Raw genomic sequence first — 18,505 nt, 5'->3', positions numbered from 1 at the left:
AGAAGACAATGCAACCCACCTTCTACTTTCTGCTGCAGATTTCGGGGTGCTTATCAACATGGAAGTCGCAACATCCAAACAAGCACTGAGCAGGAAAGAGATGTTAAGCTCAGATGCCAGAATTTCATTTTTGAGGCTGCAAGGCAAGTGCGGCTTAGGCTTCCTTATAACATTCAGCTTTGGAATTTCATAAAATCGTTCTAACCCGAATGCATACCGAGTCAGGGAAAACCGTCGCTACAGGATGTACCCCTCCCCAAATTGTTCAAGGGAGATATAGGTTTTCTGAAAACCCAGTATAGGCAGCTGTGCTTCCTTCCCTGGAAAAAATGTGACCAAAAATGACATCGCTTCTCATTGGATAGGAGTCCTGCATTTCACATGTGAGCGGTGAAAGCTGTTTCAAGGAATTAGCAGAGTTCGCTCTGTCGTTGTTGGCTATGCCCCTAAGCAACACTGATGTCGAGGGTGTACTCTCAGACATGAACTTGGTGAGATGTGCCTCCGAAATAGGATGAGAAATGCAATGCTGAGAACCATCCTGCACAATCACTATGGCCTTAGGCTTCGAGGAGTCTGCTGCCGAGACTTCCAACCGCAGTTAAGATGATGCAACTCTCCAATGCAAAGAACATGTGCGGTTCCATGGAACAGGATGTTATGAGTTTTCCCAATCTGTCAGATGCCAGTGGCAATGACTGTGTTGTGCGAAAAAAAAATACCATTCAATCGTTTTCAATCAATTTTCATTATGCAAAATGAATGTTGTTTGTTGACCTTCCATTTGTATTCATCGTATTTCTTCGTACTACAAAGCAATTTTAAGAATGAGAACTTTTCTTGAACTTCCACTTATTTTGTACTTACTCGCAGGAGCGCTGCCGTTTTTTTGGGCTTCTTTTGGGGTGACTATTAGCTTGTTTCCTCTGCGAAATCTGCCAACTCTGGTGAAACTGATCACGCAGGTGAATGTGACAGTCCCTTTTTAATGCACATGCACACGTGCACATATACACATGCAAAAGAAAAAATGCTGCCGAAACCGCCTAACCAACAACGCCATGCCAGCTGCGTGTTCACCGTAAGTGAAGCATTGGACCCGATGTCGGCGCAGCTCATGTTGCCAGAGCCCGCCTTGCCCGCAGCATGATGTCCGAAAGCATGTTTGCAATAAATACTATTATAAATAAATAAATAAATACTATGTTTGCAATTCAGTTAAGCAGCCCAAAGTCAGGAAAAGGCAAAACCTGACCTAACGTGCTGAAGCCACACCTGGGCTACGAGGTGCCCGTCATGAAGGGCTCCAGATTCATTCCGACCAACTGGGGATCTTCAACGTGTGCTGTTATGATCATGCGCGCTGCTGCCATGTTCGCGGGTCCTACCAGTTGCGAGTGCAAGCCAGCCTCGAACGGATCACAACATGCCACACAACAGCCGGATTGCGGGCGCATCACTGTCGGCTAATCCAAACTTCGGCAGCTGCAGACGCGGCATGTAGCAACCTGCCCAAAGGATGCAGACGCCGCAGCCGAGACCTCCTCTCCCCCTTCTCTCAGACTCGACGTGCACTGCTACGACCGACCCCTCACGAACGCTGGAAAGAGCGTTGTGTGTGTCTACACTATGTTCGCGCCATGTGCAAAAGCAGGAGGAGTACTGTTTTGACCGTTAGGGCTTTGGGCATAAACACGCGTGGCCCTGAGAACAGAACCGCATTCGTTTTGGAGCAGCGAATCAATGTTGCCACTATGCTCGCCTGGAAGGGTATTTTTTTTGTATTCCTTCAGCTCATCTCTCGCCATGCAGTAAACCAGTTAAGTTTGCCTTTGGCTTCTTGTTGTCGTCACCAAGGCAGCAACTTTTGCTGGCTGCTCGACCATCACGCTACCTCACGACGTGGGTGAAGGAGCCCGGTGCTGGGACGCGTTCCCGAATATAACAGCGCTGAAATATCCACCCACAGGCGTTTCTGTTTTTCACCTCCATGCATCAGACAAACAGCTACTGTAACCGGGATCGAAGCTGTGTCCTTCGGGCTAAGCAGTGCAACGCCTTTGCCCCTCAGCCTCCAAAGAGGGTGGTTCTCACTCATACCTTGGGTGGCAACATGCAGTCCCAACGCAAAGCAGCAAGTAACCTTCCTAGTGAAGAAGCCCATGTCGCCTGTCTGCAGGGTGGCGAAGACAAAGAGGTGGGGGCAGAGGTTCACCAGACAAACATAGCAATACTTTAAAGTCTATCGCAATGCTCCCTTAAATAAGATAAGCTTTATTTCCTTGTTTTGATAGTAGTGCGGTTTCGTTAAAAATGCATGGTTGTTGTGCGTCCTCGGGAACAATGGCTATGGCACAATTTTTTTAATCCAGCTACACGTGAGGGTTGTTAGAATACAACAAAAAAGCAAATTTAGCACCCTATACTGAAATTTTTTTTTAAGTGCGAATGCACTTCTTAAGCGAGCCTGAATCGTCCGCTGCCGTAGTCCGCATAGCAACAGCTGCGGGTGCGCGCGCTCCTCGTCTTCCTCCTCGTCTTCCCTAGCAACGGGGGGAGATGGGCGCGCGCTACTCTCCTCCTCCTCTCTCCGCTCAGTGACTGCGGGTGTCGGGCGCCTCCTCTCCACTTCGGGCGGGAGAGCTCTCGCTCGCGTAGCGGGCGCTCCGCATTCCGACGCGTGAGGGCGCTCGTGTAGCCCTCGCCGTAACAGCGGGCGCTACTCTCCTCCTCCTCTCTCCGCTCAGTGACTGCGGGTGTTGGGCGCCTCCTCTCCACTCCAAGGTCACGATATCCACCGTAATCGCGCAATCAACAACCGTGCATTCGCACTTACACACTCTCCCCCTCAAGGAAGTGCGAGGGAATTTTTTCTCAACATAGCCTTCAGTGATGGCTGCACACTTGCTCTACCTAGCTGTTAATATTTTAATCCAGTGACAAAATTACGACTTTCGTGTGCAGCAAAATGTGCATTGCCAGTGGCAATGGCATCTTCACTGCACAAGAACTTTCTCAGGCTGGGCCAGATTTTTGCGTTTCCTCACAATAATCATACAGGGCAATATCTGGCGACCCTAGCGTAAGGGGAACCCTCTGACAGGCAAATTCGAACAATTTTGACATAGTGACCGTTCGTCACCTTGCGGGACTGTGCACAGTCTTAGTGAAAAAGCACCTTGTGCAATAGTCTGGGCCACCCCCCCCCCCTTTCTTTTTCAGTGCTTCTCTCATACAAATCAGCAACATTGCATAACAAACTGCTGCTACTGTTTTGTCACTCTGAAAATGGTCAATTAGAAATCCTTGAATGTTTCTATGAAAAAAACAAAAACAGTAGCAAAAGGGTCTTCGCTTCTTTTTAAATGCAGAGCATTTCTTAGCCTCGCCTCTTCCTGCGTAAGACGGCGTCCACAGCTCCGCGTCCGCAGCAGGTGCGCCTCTCCTTCCCTCCTCTCTCTCAACAGCAGCTGGCGCGCGCATGCGTCGTAGTCAGCCCGTTCGCTCCGTCGCGGTCTCAGCGTAACAGGTGCGTGATAGCAGCACGGTGGGGCGTGGAAGGGCGTGCGCTGCTTGCGCATGCGCGCTCTCCCCCCCGTACTGCTCTCCCCCTACTGCGCGCGCTGCAAATATAAAGCGGCTAGCGGTCGCCCGTGCTTCAGTCACTGCGTTGCTCCTTCCTTCCTTGGTTGACGCTCGCTCCACCCTAACGCGACTTTACTCTCCTCTATCTACCCCAAACCAACAGCCTCCACGCAGTGCAAGCATCCGCAAAGGCGGGAAATTGGGGGTGGCCGGCTGTTTTGCAGACACCCCAGGCATCGGCAACTTGCAAAGGAAGCGACGAAACAAGTGCACATGATTCGGCGGCCATGGTAGCAGCCTCGACAAAGAACCGCTTCCCCTCCTTGCGCCAGTTCTGCGGGGAGGTGATAACCATGCTGGCGTGTGCGCGTAGGCGGTGTAACGCGCTTGCGCACAGATTACTTGGTGACACAGTGGTTTTTGGCGCCCCTTAGGCAGTGCAATGGCTGATTCGTGCCCGCATTTCTGATGGTTGCAACACGTTTGCGACCTCACACAAGTTGGATGAAATAAATAAATAAATAAATAAAGCTGAGGACTTCTTTGGGGGGAGGGAAGGGGGGGGGGGGGGGGATCGCCCCCCTGGGACCGCCACTGGCAACCACCGACTACAATAAGCCAAAGTAGGCCACGGCAAATAAGTCACTTGCTGGAAAAGCCGACAGAAAAGCCAACTTATCTGCGTGCTTGTTTTGGTTTCCGGCAAACGACTTATATCCTAGGGAGCGCTCAAGTTGTAGTTGAGAACTTATTCCTCGACTTATTGCGTTGGGGTAAATGGACCCAGGCAACTTTGCCTAACCTAGCTGTGACACATGTAGTTTACCCCTAAAAAGAAAAAAAAAAAATTGTTCACTGCACAGAATCCGCCTCACTCTGTTCTTGTGATAAGTGCTCCCATGCCCGCTACCCACTTCCACCACAAGTGAAGCACACCGCACTTCTGGATTATACCTGGCCTGAGTTACCTTGAATAGTGATAAGTGATACTGGCCAGCAAAGACGTCACCACACAAATAGTGGTGCATCTCAGTTATAGAGCAACCTTACCAGACAACCCTCCCTCTTTATCAGCTGTGTTGGGTACCCTTCAATCACATGCACCTTGAGTTACTTTCCCCAATCGGTTACAGCCTTTTGGAAAGGCACCTCATGGGATGCCCCAACTGCACCAAACACGCCATCATAACGTGCCCTATGGTCCGTCTCCTACCTCCCTGTCATCGCTGCACTGTTTGGCAGAACGGGGAGCAAGTCGCCCTGCTCCTCCACTGGCCCTGCAGTTCAGGTGCACTGGCACGACACCACCGACCATTGCTTCAGACCTGCTCCACAGGCAGCAAAGGGGACAGCGCAACCGCCGCACCCCACAGACACAGAGGGACAGCCCGCACTGCTGGTGAGCAAAATGAAAAGCCTTTATACAAACATCAACACAAAGAGTGCACAGCCTGCGAAAGAACAAAGCATGAATTTGCACACAATTTGATCGCCATGTACACATATCATGCAAAGACAGCGCTTGACAGGCGCGCAGGATCATCCATCGCAAACTCAGTCATGTTACAGTGGCAAACTATGCGTCCCTACCTTCACTCAGCTCTCAGAAGAAATCGCCGCCTCAATTTCAGTTGTCATTTGAACCTCTCCAAAACAACCACGCACAGCACTAGTTTGCCTTTTGCAAAGCTCGTCACTAAAATAAGACACTGACCTATATATATATGTATATACATGCACATATATATATGTACAAAAACCTCTTTGCTCTCTTTGTGACCACCTACACTACGTCCAAGTTGCTAATACCACACTCCAGTAACCTGCCCCAGTCAAACAAAGTGCCTTTTCAATGCAACTTCTGAATTCATGTGACAGCAATTAACTGACCAAGAAAAGGTTCCAAAATGGCCTGCAAACTTCATGAGAGGCCTGCAAACTGCTTCAACGATTGTTCTGGTACACTCAGTTGCCCTGGGGCAACCTTTTCGTTCCCCCTTGTGACGAGTATTTGCAGCGCCTTCTGAACCCTGCGTCAACAACACCAAGATGGCGCCAGCATACATAAAAAAAGACCCCAAGAACTATAAAAGAAATTTTCGTGTTCTGATAATGCGTAAGTAGATGCATCTACCCCGACATTTCCAAATAAGAAAGAAAAGAGAGCTTCAGAAATTGCATTTACAAGAGCCAGCTTTGCAGGTACACACACTATTGCAAAAATATGCAGAGCTGTCTCTCTCTTGACACCACTCACTCTATTTTGTTAGACAGGCGTATGTACAGTGACGCAGGGTTATGTACATGCACAATAACGAGCACGTATAGTCATGCAACGCAAGGGCACGCGTATATATATACATATATTATGTATACATATATATCTCAATGCTATATGTATAATTCAAAGAACCACCGCAATCACAACAGGAGTTTCTTTCCCTCTGTTCTCGATCACAGCAGAAGGTGGCGTTCAGTCGCACCAGTTGATACGGACGAAAAACGAGCCCCCCGGGCAGCTGTCCCTCCAGTGGCCAAACTGCTGGCGCACCACCACCTCGCTCTACCGGCCTCCACCTTTACGAACAAGAGGTTGGCCGAGAAAGCAACGCAAGCGCTTAGGAGAAAATGTGAAGTCCGACGACACAACAGGAAAGAGAGCGAAGAAAAGGAAGAGGCGAGAAGCAGCGAATCATTCGGCATCACGTCTCAAGGAGTTGGCGGAGCGTGCCCTCAAAGCAGTCTCGCGCCATCGCAAAACAGCATAAGCAAGGACACAGGCGTGAGGAGAACTTTTGTCCACCTATGCTGCTTAAAATGAATCAAACTTGTCCAAATTTCATTTTCTTTGTACTAGTTACCAGCAGATAAATAATGCACGAGCCATGACAATGACATTTCCACCAAGGGGCTTCCAACTCAATACACTCCACATTACGAGCTTCACAGCCATTTCCCTCTCACCAAGACACCACCGCAGCACCTTTAAAAAAAAAACGTACACTTCTGTCTTCAATTAGCTTAAACTAAAGACAAAAGGAGAGCTGGCCTGCGGAACTGCCGTAAAAATATGCAAAGCAAATGTGAAACTCCCAGAACTGGCCCTCACCCCAGGTACTTGCCTCACCCACAGCCACTGCAACCAAGGTGGTGGCAAATACGCAAGCACCAGCCTCCCTAGGTGCGAGTGCAGAAAAAGGCTTTCGCACACAAGCCACGCAGCAGCACCCGCCCAGAAGGCTCCCACCAAGGTGGCACAGTGTAACCCTGTGTGCAGAAAAAGCAGGGCGCAACCCGCACGACCGTTCAAAGTGCTGTCGACCACAGCTTCGCCGGCAGGCAACTCGAGGGGTGAGCAAGTACGAGCAGTGCGTTCTTCTCCGGCAGAGTGGCGGGCGGGGTCCACGGTGGCAGCGGCGGCAGCAGCGGGGGCTACCTCCGCGGCTGCTGGAAGCCGTTGGAAGCCTGGTCAGGGCCCCGTGGTTGCCGCACAGGCAGGTGGTGCTGGTCCGCCACGATGTGGTTCAACACACTCACTCCACCCCCGCTGGCCCTGCACGCGGGCAGACGACACGGCCTCCTCACTTCTCTGGCCAGCTCGTGCTGGCCGCTCTGGCCCGTCTGCACCACCAGCCCATCCCAGGAACTACAAATGGCAGGAAGTGCACTGAACGTCGAGCAGGAGCTTGCCCAGAAAACAGAAAAGGTAGAAAAATACGAGCTCTCTGCAGATCACTGCCCCTGTATTCAAGGAGAAACGTTCCCCTCATTATTCTGCCACACAGATTTTGGCACGCTGTGAGGATTGGCCATAATTCTTGGAAAAAAAGTGGACCACGCGCGGCGCACGAAGACGTGAAGAAGGAAGAGGAGGGCTGGAGGTGGAACGCGGTTCCGGCAGCAGCGGAGACTCGGAGCTGACGAGCGGGCAAGGACCGGGGGCGGACCCGCAGTTCCTGTGATCCCGTTCGAGTAGTACGAGGCGTGTGAGTCCCGCCGACCCGTGTGGGACCCGCAGACGCCCGGGGCGCGATCGTGCGACTGGCCGAGGCTCGGGATCACGGCCCAGGGCGCAACCAGCGCTGCACCCGCCACGTAGGACGTGGTGCATCTTCTTCCGTCTCGCTTGGGCAGAGCTGGCGACAGACGGCCAGCGCTCGACCGTGTCTCGGACCGGCGACGACCCGCCATCGACGTCGCCGAAAATCCACCGTCGAGGCGGCTGTGAGAACGTTTTTTTCCCCCTCTATTGAACGCTGGTTAGGGGTATCGGACTAGTGTCTTGTTGCTGTTGTGCTTCGCGATTGTACCGCTTTTCCCGCTGACTCGTTTTCTTGTGGCGCTGTTAATATACTTTCTTTTCTCTTCCCTCTCGAGTACCGTTCTTACGCGTCGTACACCCACAAGGCCAAACGAGTCCATCACAATCTATCACCCCCCACTTCAAGAGGTTGTTGCGCTCAAACAACCTGCTCAGGCTGTTCGGAGGTTGTCCGTGGGCCTTGATGCGGAGCGTTCAATGTCTTTGACAGCGCGCACACACACAAGCGCGAGGATAGTTCAAATTAACGGGTATAAAAAAAAAACACACACCCGTTGACAAAGCGAAGGCAGAGATAAATTTCAAACAACCACACATCACTCTAGCCAAAACAAGTGAAAAATTCATTGCAGCGGTGGAAAAAAAAACAAGGAAAGGTAAATGAATACAGTTAGGGTGCGGACAGTCGACTCATATAATCGGCTCCAATGTTCTCCCTACCCTTGATGTATTCCACCACAAAATCGTATTCCATAAGAGCCAGGCTCCACCGTAACACACGAGTGTTGATGTGCTTTGCCGAGTTTATATAAGCTAGGGGCTGGTGGTCACTTTGCAGTATGAAGGGTTTCCCAAATAAATAGACGTGAAACTTCTTCACGGCCCATATGAGTGCAAGTCCTTCTCTTTCTATCGTGGAGTAGGCAGCCTCACGAGGTAGGAGACGTCGGCTGGCATACGCAACAGGGTGCGCAATTCCGTCATGCTTCTGCAGGAGTACGGCGCCAATGCTGGTCGAGGAAGCGTCGGTCCGAAGGATGAATGGTTCGGAAAAATCAGGAGCTTTGAGAATGGGCTCCTTGGAAAGCATTTGCTTCAGGGTGTTGAATGCCGCTTCCTCGGCGTCACCCCAGGCGACTTGATTCGGTGCTCTCTTTTTTGTAAGCTCCGTCAACGGATGACACACTTCGGCATATCGAGGTACAAAATCTCTGTAGTACCCAGTCAGGCCTAGGAAAGAGCGCACCTGTTTCTTCGTCTTGGGGCGTTGTGCAGCCTGAATTTTTTCAAGTGTCTCTACCTGGGGCCGAAGGAGACCATGACCAACCATGTGACCAAGGAACTTGACCGAGGAGTACCCGATCTCGCTTTTCTTCGGTCGAATGGTCAGGCCGGCTTGCCGGACCCGTCGGAAGAATGCCTGAAGAATGTCTAGATGCTCCAGCCATGTTTCTGTCGCGATGAGCACGTCATCAAAGTAATGGTAGACGTTTGGGAGGCCGTCGACTAGTTTTCGCATTAGCCGTGTGAATACTGCAGGTGCCGTCTTAATGCCAAAGGGCATGAACCGAAATTGGTACAGGCCAGAGGCGCAAGAAAACGCTGTCATTGGTTTTGACTCCTCGTCCATAGGCACCTGCCAATAGCCTTTCGTAAAATCAAATTTAGAAAAGTATCTGCATTTGCCTAGTTTTGCGAACATCATGTCAACTCTTGGGATGGGCTCATTGTCATAGACGAGGATCGAATTCAGCTGACGGAAGTCGACACAAAGCCTTATGGTGCCATCCCTTTTTTTCACCGCCAAGATGGGGGACTGATAAGGGGACTCCGAAGGCTCGATGACACCTAGCTGTAGCATCTGCTGCACCTCTTTGTTCACCGGTTCCTGAATGGCGAAAGGGATTGGGTACTGGCGCACCTGGATCGGTGTGTCCGACGTGAGACGCAACTTGCACTGGACCAGATCGGTCCTGCCTGGGACATCTGAGAAAATCATTTTGTGCGTCTCTAGGAGGCCAGTAACTTGTTCCCCTTGTTCTTTGCGTAAGTCCGGGGAAACCGCAACGTCGTGAAACGTTTCTTGCTGGTCTACAGGCAGACACGGCGGTTCTTCCCCGTCCTCAGCCTCGAGTGCGACAGAAGCCTGTTGGCGTGTTTGTGCAGGTGCAATCCGGGGTTCATACTTCTTCAACATGTTTATGTGGAACAAGCTGGTTCGCGTTCCCAAGTCGATGACGTAGTCGACATCATTTTTTCTTTCAAGCACAGTGAAGGGCCCCTTCCATGTCAGGATGAGCTTGTTCGTGTCGGACGGGAGAAGAAGCAATACTTGGTCTCCAGGGCTGAGTTGGCGCCTTTTCGCCCTTCTGTCGTAGTAGCGTTTCTGCACTACCTTGGCTTTGCTAAGCTGTTCGTGTGCAATGCGACAGGTGTCTTCCAGGCGTCGTCTCAGATCGACAACGTAACCGTACGATGTCTTTGTGTCCTGATCCATCCCTTCTCCTGTCCATAACTCCTTCAAGATGGCCATAGGACCCCTGACGTAGCGGCCATAGATCAGGTCGAAGGGCGAGAAACCCAGGCTGGCTTGAGGCACTTCGCGGTAAGCGAATAGTAGCGGCGCCAGGTACCTATCCCAGTTTTTAGGGCTCTCCTGGCACATGCGACGAACCATTTGCTTCAGCGTGCCGTTGAACCGCTCGACAAGCCCGTTGGCCATGGGATGATATGGTGTCGTGGGCAACTGTGCAAACGAGAGGAGCCTGCTCAGCTCCTTCATCAGGCCTGATGTAAATGACTTTCCGCGGTCGCTAACGATTTCTCGTGGGAAACCAACGCGGGAAAAGATTTCCATCAACCCTTCGGCCACTTTCTCAGTCTCAATACTCGGTAGAGCAACTGCGTCTGGATAACGTGTTGCAAAGTCTACCATTGTCAGGACGTACCGATTCCCCTTCTGGGAGGTTGGGGAGAGAGGACCGATAATATCGATCGCCACTCGCTGAAACGGGGTCTCGATGACTGGCATACTTCCAAGAGGTACGCGCCCCACCAGATGTTTCGGTACCGTTCTCTGGCACACATCACACGATCTTACAAAGCGCGTGGTATCGGATCGCACGCCTGGCCAATAAAACTCCTCCAGCACCCTATCCGTTGTCCTTTTGATGCCTTGGTGGCCGGAGAGAACCCCTTCATGGGCCATTTTTAGAACAAAGTCCCGGAGACCGCTAGGAACGACTAGTTGTTCCATCTCCTTCTTCGATGGGAGCCGACATCGGCGGAAAAGAATTCCGTGCACGAGGACGAAGACCGTTTCTGCTGTCTTCGCGGTAATTTTTCTGCCAACCGAGTCGAAGCAGGACTGAAGCGTGCGGTCTTCTTTCTGCATCGAAGCGAGCTCCGTTGGGCTTATGTTGAGTGGGCTGATGGAAGCCACAGGTAGCTGGTCCACGCGTTTCGCTGCACTTGCGCATTCCTCCTCCTCCTCCTTGACGGATGGTGGTTGCGCAAATTGGCTTGGCCTACGTGAACTGTCGTTGACCTTGCTGGACTTCGACTTCCGCTTGGAAGAGGGATGTCCTTTCGGAGAGACGGAAGTGTGTTGCTGCCCCTTCCAGTTGACGTCCGGCGCTGCGGCATCACGAACGCCAGCGACATTTCCCAATATCACCTCGTAAAGAGGGTTGTCCATGCAGGTCGCTGTCACGTGGCCGGTGAAGAATGGGCAGTCAACATACACTTCGGCTTCAGGTAGGCACAGAGCAGTGCGGTCAAGAAGGTGCACAGTGCTCATTCCTCCTGTAAGCTTCGAATCGGGAACCAAAGAACGGTTCACGATTACAGTGTTACAGCCGGAGTCGCGTAACACGGTTACTCGCCTTCCTTCCAGCCAACCGTTAGCGGTAGGCATCCGATCCTTGGAAGCCTGGGAGGTTTTGTGGCTGGGGGCCAAGTTCCTTTGTTCATAAAGGGTTGCCAGCTTGTCCTCATTACCATCGCGACACTCCGTTGGACGGCTCAGCGAACATGACGCTTTGTTCGCAGAGTCTACGTTAGGGCACGTTTCCGCTTTGTGTCCGGTCTTGCGGCACTTAAAACAGGAAACAGTTTTTTGGCTAGTGGAAGCCCTGGTCTTCGACCAACAGTCGGCTGGCTTGTGCCCTCGCTTGTTACAAAGGAAGCAGTGAGGCTTTCCTTCGACATCCTCGAGGTCAAACATTCTTGGAGGCACTGGTGGCTTGCCAGACTCTTTCTCCTCTCGGCGTTTCCCTAGGTTTGTAAGACCTTGGGCCTCGAGGTAGTTGTCAGCATTCTCGGCTAACTGGTCTAGCGTTTGACAGCCCCTTTCCTTCAAGAAAATGGCCAGCTTATCGTGACACTTGCTCAAAAACTGCTCCGAGACTATTTTGTCACGGAGAGCTTCGTAGGTTCTGCTGGTCTTAGCCAGTTCCTGCCAGTTATCAAAATAGCCTAACAAGCGACCAGCGAATTGGCGGCCTGTCTCAGAGTTCTCTGGTTTGGCTCCACGAAACTTGGTGCGGTACCCCTCTTCAGTGTAGCGAAATCGCTGAAGCAGGGTCTGCTTCAGCTTAGCATAATTCAGCGCATCATCTGCAGCCATGCGTCCGACGACACTCAAAGCTTCACCAGTGAGGCATAGGTTCAATGAAAACGCCCACTTGTCCTGCGGCCAATTCTGGCTCGTCGCGACGCGTTCGAAACGCTGGATGTAAGCGTCAAGTTCATCGCGCTCTTCATTGAATGTCGGGATCAGCTTGTGGGGGCTGTCGTACCCATGGGCGACGCTTGTAGCTGCAGACGTGCCTGACTCTGCGCTAGCGTTGGGCTGCTGCTGTCGTACTTGTAACTGGAGTTCAAGGACCAACCGCTCCATTTCTAAGCGAGCTGCCGCTTCGCGATTCGCTTCCCGTTCCGCTGCGCGTTCTTCCCTGAGTCCGGCACGCTCTCTGTCAACAAATTCCTTCAACTCAGTACCAGAGAGGCCAAATTTCTCCCCTAGGTTCACCAACTTCTCGAGCTCCATTTTTGTCCGTCACACACACGGTAACAAGGCAAGGCTCTTTAAGGTGGAATTAAGAGCAAAGTCCTGTCGCGGACGCCAGATTGTGATGGACTCGTTTGGCCTTGTGGGTGTACGACGCGTAAGAACGGTACTCGAGAGGGAAGAGAAAAGAAAGTATATTAACAGCGCCACAAGAAAACGAGTCAGCGGGAAAAGCGGTACAATCGCGAAGCACAACAGCAACAAGACACTAGTCCGATACCCCTAACCAGCGTTCAATAGAGGGGGAAAAAAACGTTCTCACAGCCGCCTCGACGGTGGATTTTCGGCGACGTCGATGGCGGGTCGTCGCCGGTCCGAGACACGGTCGAGCGCTGGCCGTCTGTCGCCAGCTCTGCCCGAGCGAGACGGAAGAAGATGCACCACGTCCTACGTGGCGGGTGCAGCGCTGGTTGCGCCCTGGGCCGTGATCCCGAGCCTCGGCCAGTCGCACGATCGCGCCCCGGGCGTCTGCGGGTCCCACACGGGTCGGCGGGACTCACACGCCTCGTACTACTCGAACGGGATCACAGGAACTGCGGGTCCGCCCCCGGTCCTTGCCCGCTCGTCAGCTCCGAGTCTCCGCTGCTGCCGGAACCGCGTTCCACCTCCAGCCCTCCTCTTCCTTCTTCACGTCTTCGTGCGCCGCGCGTGGTCCACTTTTTTTCCAAGAATTATGGCCAATCCTCACACACGCATGGGAACCGAGCATACCGGCAGCAAAACATTACGGCACAGAGAAAAATAAATAAATAGAATGTCAGCTAGCAAAGTCTGCAGAAGGAAGAATGCACTGACCTCCTGACGCTCAAACAGGACGGCTAGTCTGCAATGGCTGTGGAATGCCATCACCCAAGTCACACATGGTAAGACAGCAAAATCAACACTTCAACCTAGAAAAAAAAGATCTGCTGCTCATGTTGTTAGGCATGTAAAAGGTCACGCGTTACTTAATGCAGACATGAAATGTCTTTAGCCGTACCCTGGCACCTCTAAAGTGCACACATGAAAAATGGGTCGCTTCTGTGACTACGCAATTTACAAGCCCAATCCGGGACTCTCTGCTACCAGATCATTTGCCACAACGAAGGTAGAACTGTCGGACTTCTAATAAAGGACTTATGTACTGCCATAAAATCCAGGAGGAGGAAGGAAAATTTATCACAGTTTGCAGATTTCATTGCAGCTGCTAACCTACTACGATGCGATAACGACTCTCCAAAAACAATATTCCAAACGGCGTGTCTTAATTCAAGAGGGCCCTGACGACAAAATAAGATCTTGGTTCACTATGTCCTGACAACAATGACGCCAATCTTATCACAAAGGAGAACAGACGACTCCCCAGCCACCTGCTGGCAAGGTCTCCATTACAGCTGGTGGCTGCCGACCAACTGGGCGACTGCAGCGGGGCCTCTACCGCATAACTGGAATGATGATGTGCAGCTACAGGGGTCGTGGAGAGATTTTCAAACAAACTGTGTTGTGTGGGTACTTGTAACTGTGGAACCAGGATAAACAAACAATGCATAACCGTTTCGCTGCCGGATATCAAGAGACAGGAGAAGAAAAAAATGTCATTACGGTTTCACTGAGGCTTTCCTCCTCAACTCGTGAACTGAGTCATGCTGCCGTACTCCCTGAACTAGTTTACTGAGCCTGGCTTAATAACGCTTTCCTGCCCACGCCCATTCAAATCCACAGTACTTTATCGACACTTTTAAGTTCAAACTTTGACATTTTCCATTCGAATTTGGAACTTTCCAAGTGCGCTCTGACAGCTGGCACCATTTACTAATGGTAGAGAAACTTGCATCCTTCTTGCTTTTGTTTTCTTCGTGCAGCGCTGATTGTTTGAAGTGCCACCGGAGTCATGTGACGCTCTGAAAATAATGGCGCTGGCATCGAAATTGCGCGCGACTGCGTCACAGAAGCACCACATTTCTACCGGTTTGAGCAAACCTACAGGCGAATTTTTGGACGATATCAGCAGCACAGACTCGCAGACAACTTTTATTCACTGGATTTTAGTATGCAAAGCAAAAAAGCGTAAACCCAGCTGGGAACCTCATACCCCTGCTTCAACACAAGCCCCAGAAAATGAAAAAGTATAGAAGACAGTAAATTGTGCTACAAACAAAAAAGAGTGGAGCAGGAAACCAATGTTTTCTGCAATGCATGATTGGTTAACCTAAGTTTCACAAGTTCGAGCAGCTGCTTCCCCGAGTAAGACGAAACCCACTAGGGCTAACTGTTTTTTTTTTTCTTTTGTAAGCCAAGAAATTTTACTGTTAGGCATTTCATATTTGCAGGAGTTTTGCACTGCCAGTATGTGCACAAAAAAGCATACCTTCAATTTTTTTTTTCTGCGTGGAGAACACTGACATTTTTGCTTATTTTTTGTGTGTCACAAGCCACTAGTCGCACTCTCAACAAAACAACTCAACCGACCCACACGTCCACAGGCTGCCACTCTGTGTGCGCCAACCTGGGTGCCATATGGGACGGGACGTACAATGGTGGTTAAACAATGTGAATGTGCCACGTGGCCTTTTAGTTTACCTACAAGACATCTAGTGGACAGCGCAACCGCAACGACAACGACGTCAGCGGCACTCTTATGCTTTGCAGTCTCATTATGGATTGTCTAGTTTTAGTCACTTCGATGCACTTGGCTTGATACACGGCACCATCTGTTGGTTCCACTTGTAACCGCGCCCAATGCCAAGTGTGAAAACTGGCCTAGGTACTCCGGTGTACGGGCACCTGAATGGTAGTATGTGTTGTCACGACTGAGCCCGTCGCTGGGTTTCGTCTCATCACTCCTCGGCTGTGCGGCGAAGCCCCTACGTGCGCCTTTCAAACAAGCCCCACCGTGTCGGTGACTCATGTTTTCACGTTTCGACAAGCTTGGGTCAGACACCTCGCTTTCGGCGCGCTTCAAACTCTGGCGGTTGCCAGTGACACGTTGAGACATGCCCCAAGGACACAGAGGCCCCCCCCCGATCGCAGCGGAGTCCTCCTCTCTCCCCTCTCTCGGACTCAATGTGCGCTGATGCTACTGACTGCTCCCGAACTCTGGAAAGAGCGTTGTGTGTGTCTGTGACGTTCGTGGCGTGCGCACAAATCTAGAGGGAACGCTGTTTTGACCGTTGCCGCTTCTGGGTATAAATAGAGCCGCCCAAACGCTGTAGGTCCATTCCTGTTTGAGCAGTGAATCAATGCTGCCCCTCTGCTCAAGTCCTGTACTGTTACCTCGCCCGTCGGGGCATTGTTCTTTGGCTTCGGCTCACCTCTCGCTATACTTAGTTACGTTAGCCTACGGCTTCTGGACTTCTTCACGGCTGCAACAGCGGCTGGCCGCTCGCTTTACACCACGCTACCACACGTATGTCAGAGGCGATGGAGCTCGGCTTGGGTGCGCCCTCCCGGTCGCAACAACTGGTTGGCAGTGGTCGGATGGCAACTTCGTAACACCTGGAGCCAGCGGTGCGAGATCCAACACCACGGACATCAAGGCGGCTTCGGACTTCGCAGAATTCACGGCAGTCAATGGTGAGTGCGGGACTTTTCTTCACTGAGTTTTATCAGGCTTCTGAGGATAGCTAGTAGGGCGTGTGTTTTTGTCGCGTGGGTTATTCGCGCAAAACATTTTTGGAGCAGTGGGAAAGCAGCGCTCTAGACCGGCCATGAATTTGAAAGCGTTGAAAAAACCGCAGTTGTTGGAGCTTGCAAAAGAGTTGCGCTTGGATGTTTCAGACACGCTGAGAAAGCCAGAGCTGATACAGGCTGTCAGGGGCTACGAAGAATTCGCTGGGGGCCGACGAACGAAAGAAAATAGAAGAACGAACGGAAAGCGGAGAAGACGGCCCTGCAGCGTATACGACACCGCCACAGCTTACGCCGCCAACGCCTCCCCCAGCCCGCGTTTATACGTGCTGTGTGCGTGTGGTTCAGATTTCGGACCCTTGCTTGCGAGGGTAAACTGAACTTCGTGCGCGGAGAGTCGCCCCACCGCCGCTCATCGCGACGGACGTTCTCAGTGCTGTTTCCCCGATCCTATAACGCCATGTAATCAGTTTTCCTGTCATTAAACAGTTTAATCTCTTTCCAAGACAAGTCCTTACTAAAACCGGCCACTCTGACAAGGCTATACTCGCTGTTGGGGGCTGACGATGACGAGCTGTCTGAGTGCATTGAGATGATCAATGGCAGGGAGACCGCGAAACGTCAAGCTGCAGAGGCAGAGGCTGAGCGCCAGCGTGAGGAACGCGAGGAGAAAAAGCGAGAACAGGAGCTCAAGAGGCAGAAACAGGAACAACAGGAGGAAAAGAGACGGGAGCATGAGAGACTGCTACTCAAGCAGGAGGAAAGAAAGCGACAGCATGAGCTGGAAATGAAGCGTCTAGAGGTCGAGGCGTCTCGACCTAGGCGTGAGAGTGACAGCAGCGGGCAGTCTGCGGCGACTGAGCGACCTACGTTGCGAATGAGTGACCTAATTGCGACCCTACAAGGTAGGAGAAGACATCGGTCTTTTTTTGGTCAACTTCGAGCGTACGTGCGAGAGGGCCCAGTTTAGCCGAGACTCATGGCCACAAAAGCTGCTTCTTTTGCCAGGTGAGGCATCCGACGTGATGGCCCGCTTGCCAAAGGAGGAGGCGGAGGACTACGAGAAAGTCAAGTCGAGCCTCCTGCGTAAGTACAGGCTGTCAGCAGAGGCGTTTCGCCAGAAGTTCCGTGAAGCCGAGAAAGCTAGGGGCAAGTCGTACTCGGAGTTCGCCTATAAGCTGAGGGCTAACATGGAGGAGTGGCTCAAAGAGGCAAAGGCTTTCGGAGAGCACGACAAGGTAGTTGAGTGCTTCGGTATCAAGCAGTTTTACCGCAGCCTACCAGAAAACCTGAGACTCCGGGTGCAAGATAGGCCAGGGGTAAATACTGTGGATCAGGCAGCTCAGCTAGCCGACGAGTTCGTCGCACGTCGAGGTGCGCAGGGGCCGAAAGACGGCCAAAAAGAGTTCGGGCCGAGGCATGATAAGTCGGGGCCTAAAGGCAGAGCTGCCCAGGAAGACGGTGGAGCAAGGGAAGTCGTTGTCGTGGATAGGGAAACTGGCCACGAAAACGAAAAGACAGCAGACGCTGAAGAGCAGCGCAGAAAGAAAGCTTTTGAAGCGCGCAGACAGGCTGCGTGTTACAACTGCGGCGAGATTGGACATTTTGCTGCGAGCTGCAAGAAGGGAAAACTAGTCTTTCACGTGCTAGATCAGAGTGATGACAGCAGGGAGTTTCTAGAGCCGTACGTACGTGAGCTAGTGGTCAACGGTAAACCGTGCCGAGTTCTAAGCGACTCCGCGGCAACGGTAGACATGATCCACCCTTCGTACGTTGAACGGGATCAGCTGACGAGACAGTGTGTTTGGGTGAAGCAGGCCGTGGAAGCACGAAACGTGCACCTGCCGATTGGTAAGGTCAGCATCACAGGTCCGTTTGGTGAACTTGTCACGCAGGCGGCAGTATCCCCACAACTTCTTTCGGAATACAGGTACCTATTCTTGAACATATTGGATCAGCTGTTACGCGACAAGGGGTACAATTTCGAGAAACTGCCGAGGAAAGAACCAGCTGAGCTCACAGCGAATGGCTCGAGTAACGATAGGGTCACCACCTCTGAGAGGAATGGCGAGACTCAGACAGAGAGCGAGGATGGGGCATTTCCGGAGGCTCACGACAGAGGGCAGCGTAAGCACACTGTGTGTAAGGCCCCTACCCCCCTACTGTAAGCGGAGATGTGTCAACGTGCTCAGGTTCACAAG

The 18,505-nt window shown here is 51.9% G+C and overlaps 1 protein-coding gene across 2 annotated transcripts in view; it reads right to left on the bottom strand.

The window, feature by feature from the left end:
• Positions 1 to 4,982: 4,982 nt before the first annotated feature.
• Positions 4,983 to 18,505, bottom strand: part of LOC144144347 (SUZ RNA-binding domain-containing-like) — a 28,751-nt gene continuing 15,228 nt past the window's right edge. For both annotated transcript variants that reach the window (XM_077675761.1, XM_077675762.1), the window contains one exon: positions 4,983 to 7,138. In XM_077675761.1, the coding sequence (XP_077531887.1) occupies positions 7,018 to 7,138 (121 nt within the window). In that variant the 3' untranslated portion in view covers positions 4,983 to 7,017. The remainder of the gene's footprint in view (positions 7,139 to 18,505) is intronic.

The sequence above is a fragment of the Haemaphysalis longicornis genome, unplaced genomic scaffold (assembly GCF_048455015.1).
Source record: "Haemaphysalis longicornis isolate Haplotype H1 unplaced genomic scaffold, Haemaphysalis longicornis Haplotype H1 scaffold_7, whole genome shotgun sequence".
In the NCBI taxonomy this organism is placed as follows: Eukaryota; Metazoa; Arthropoda; class Arachnida; order Ixodida; family Ixodidae; genus Haemaphysalis; species Haemaphysalis longicornis.
Note: the sequence above shows the minus strand (reverse complement) of the source record. Positions and strands in the feature narration are given on the sequence as shown.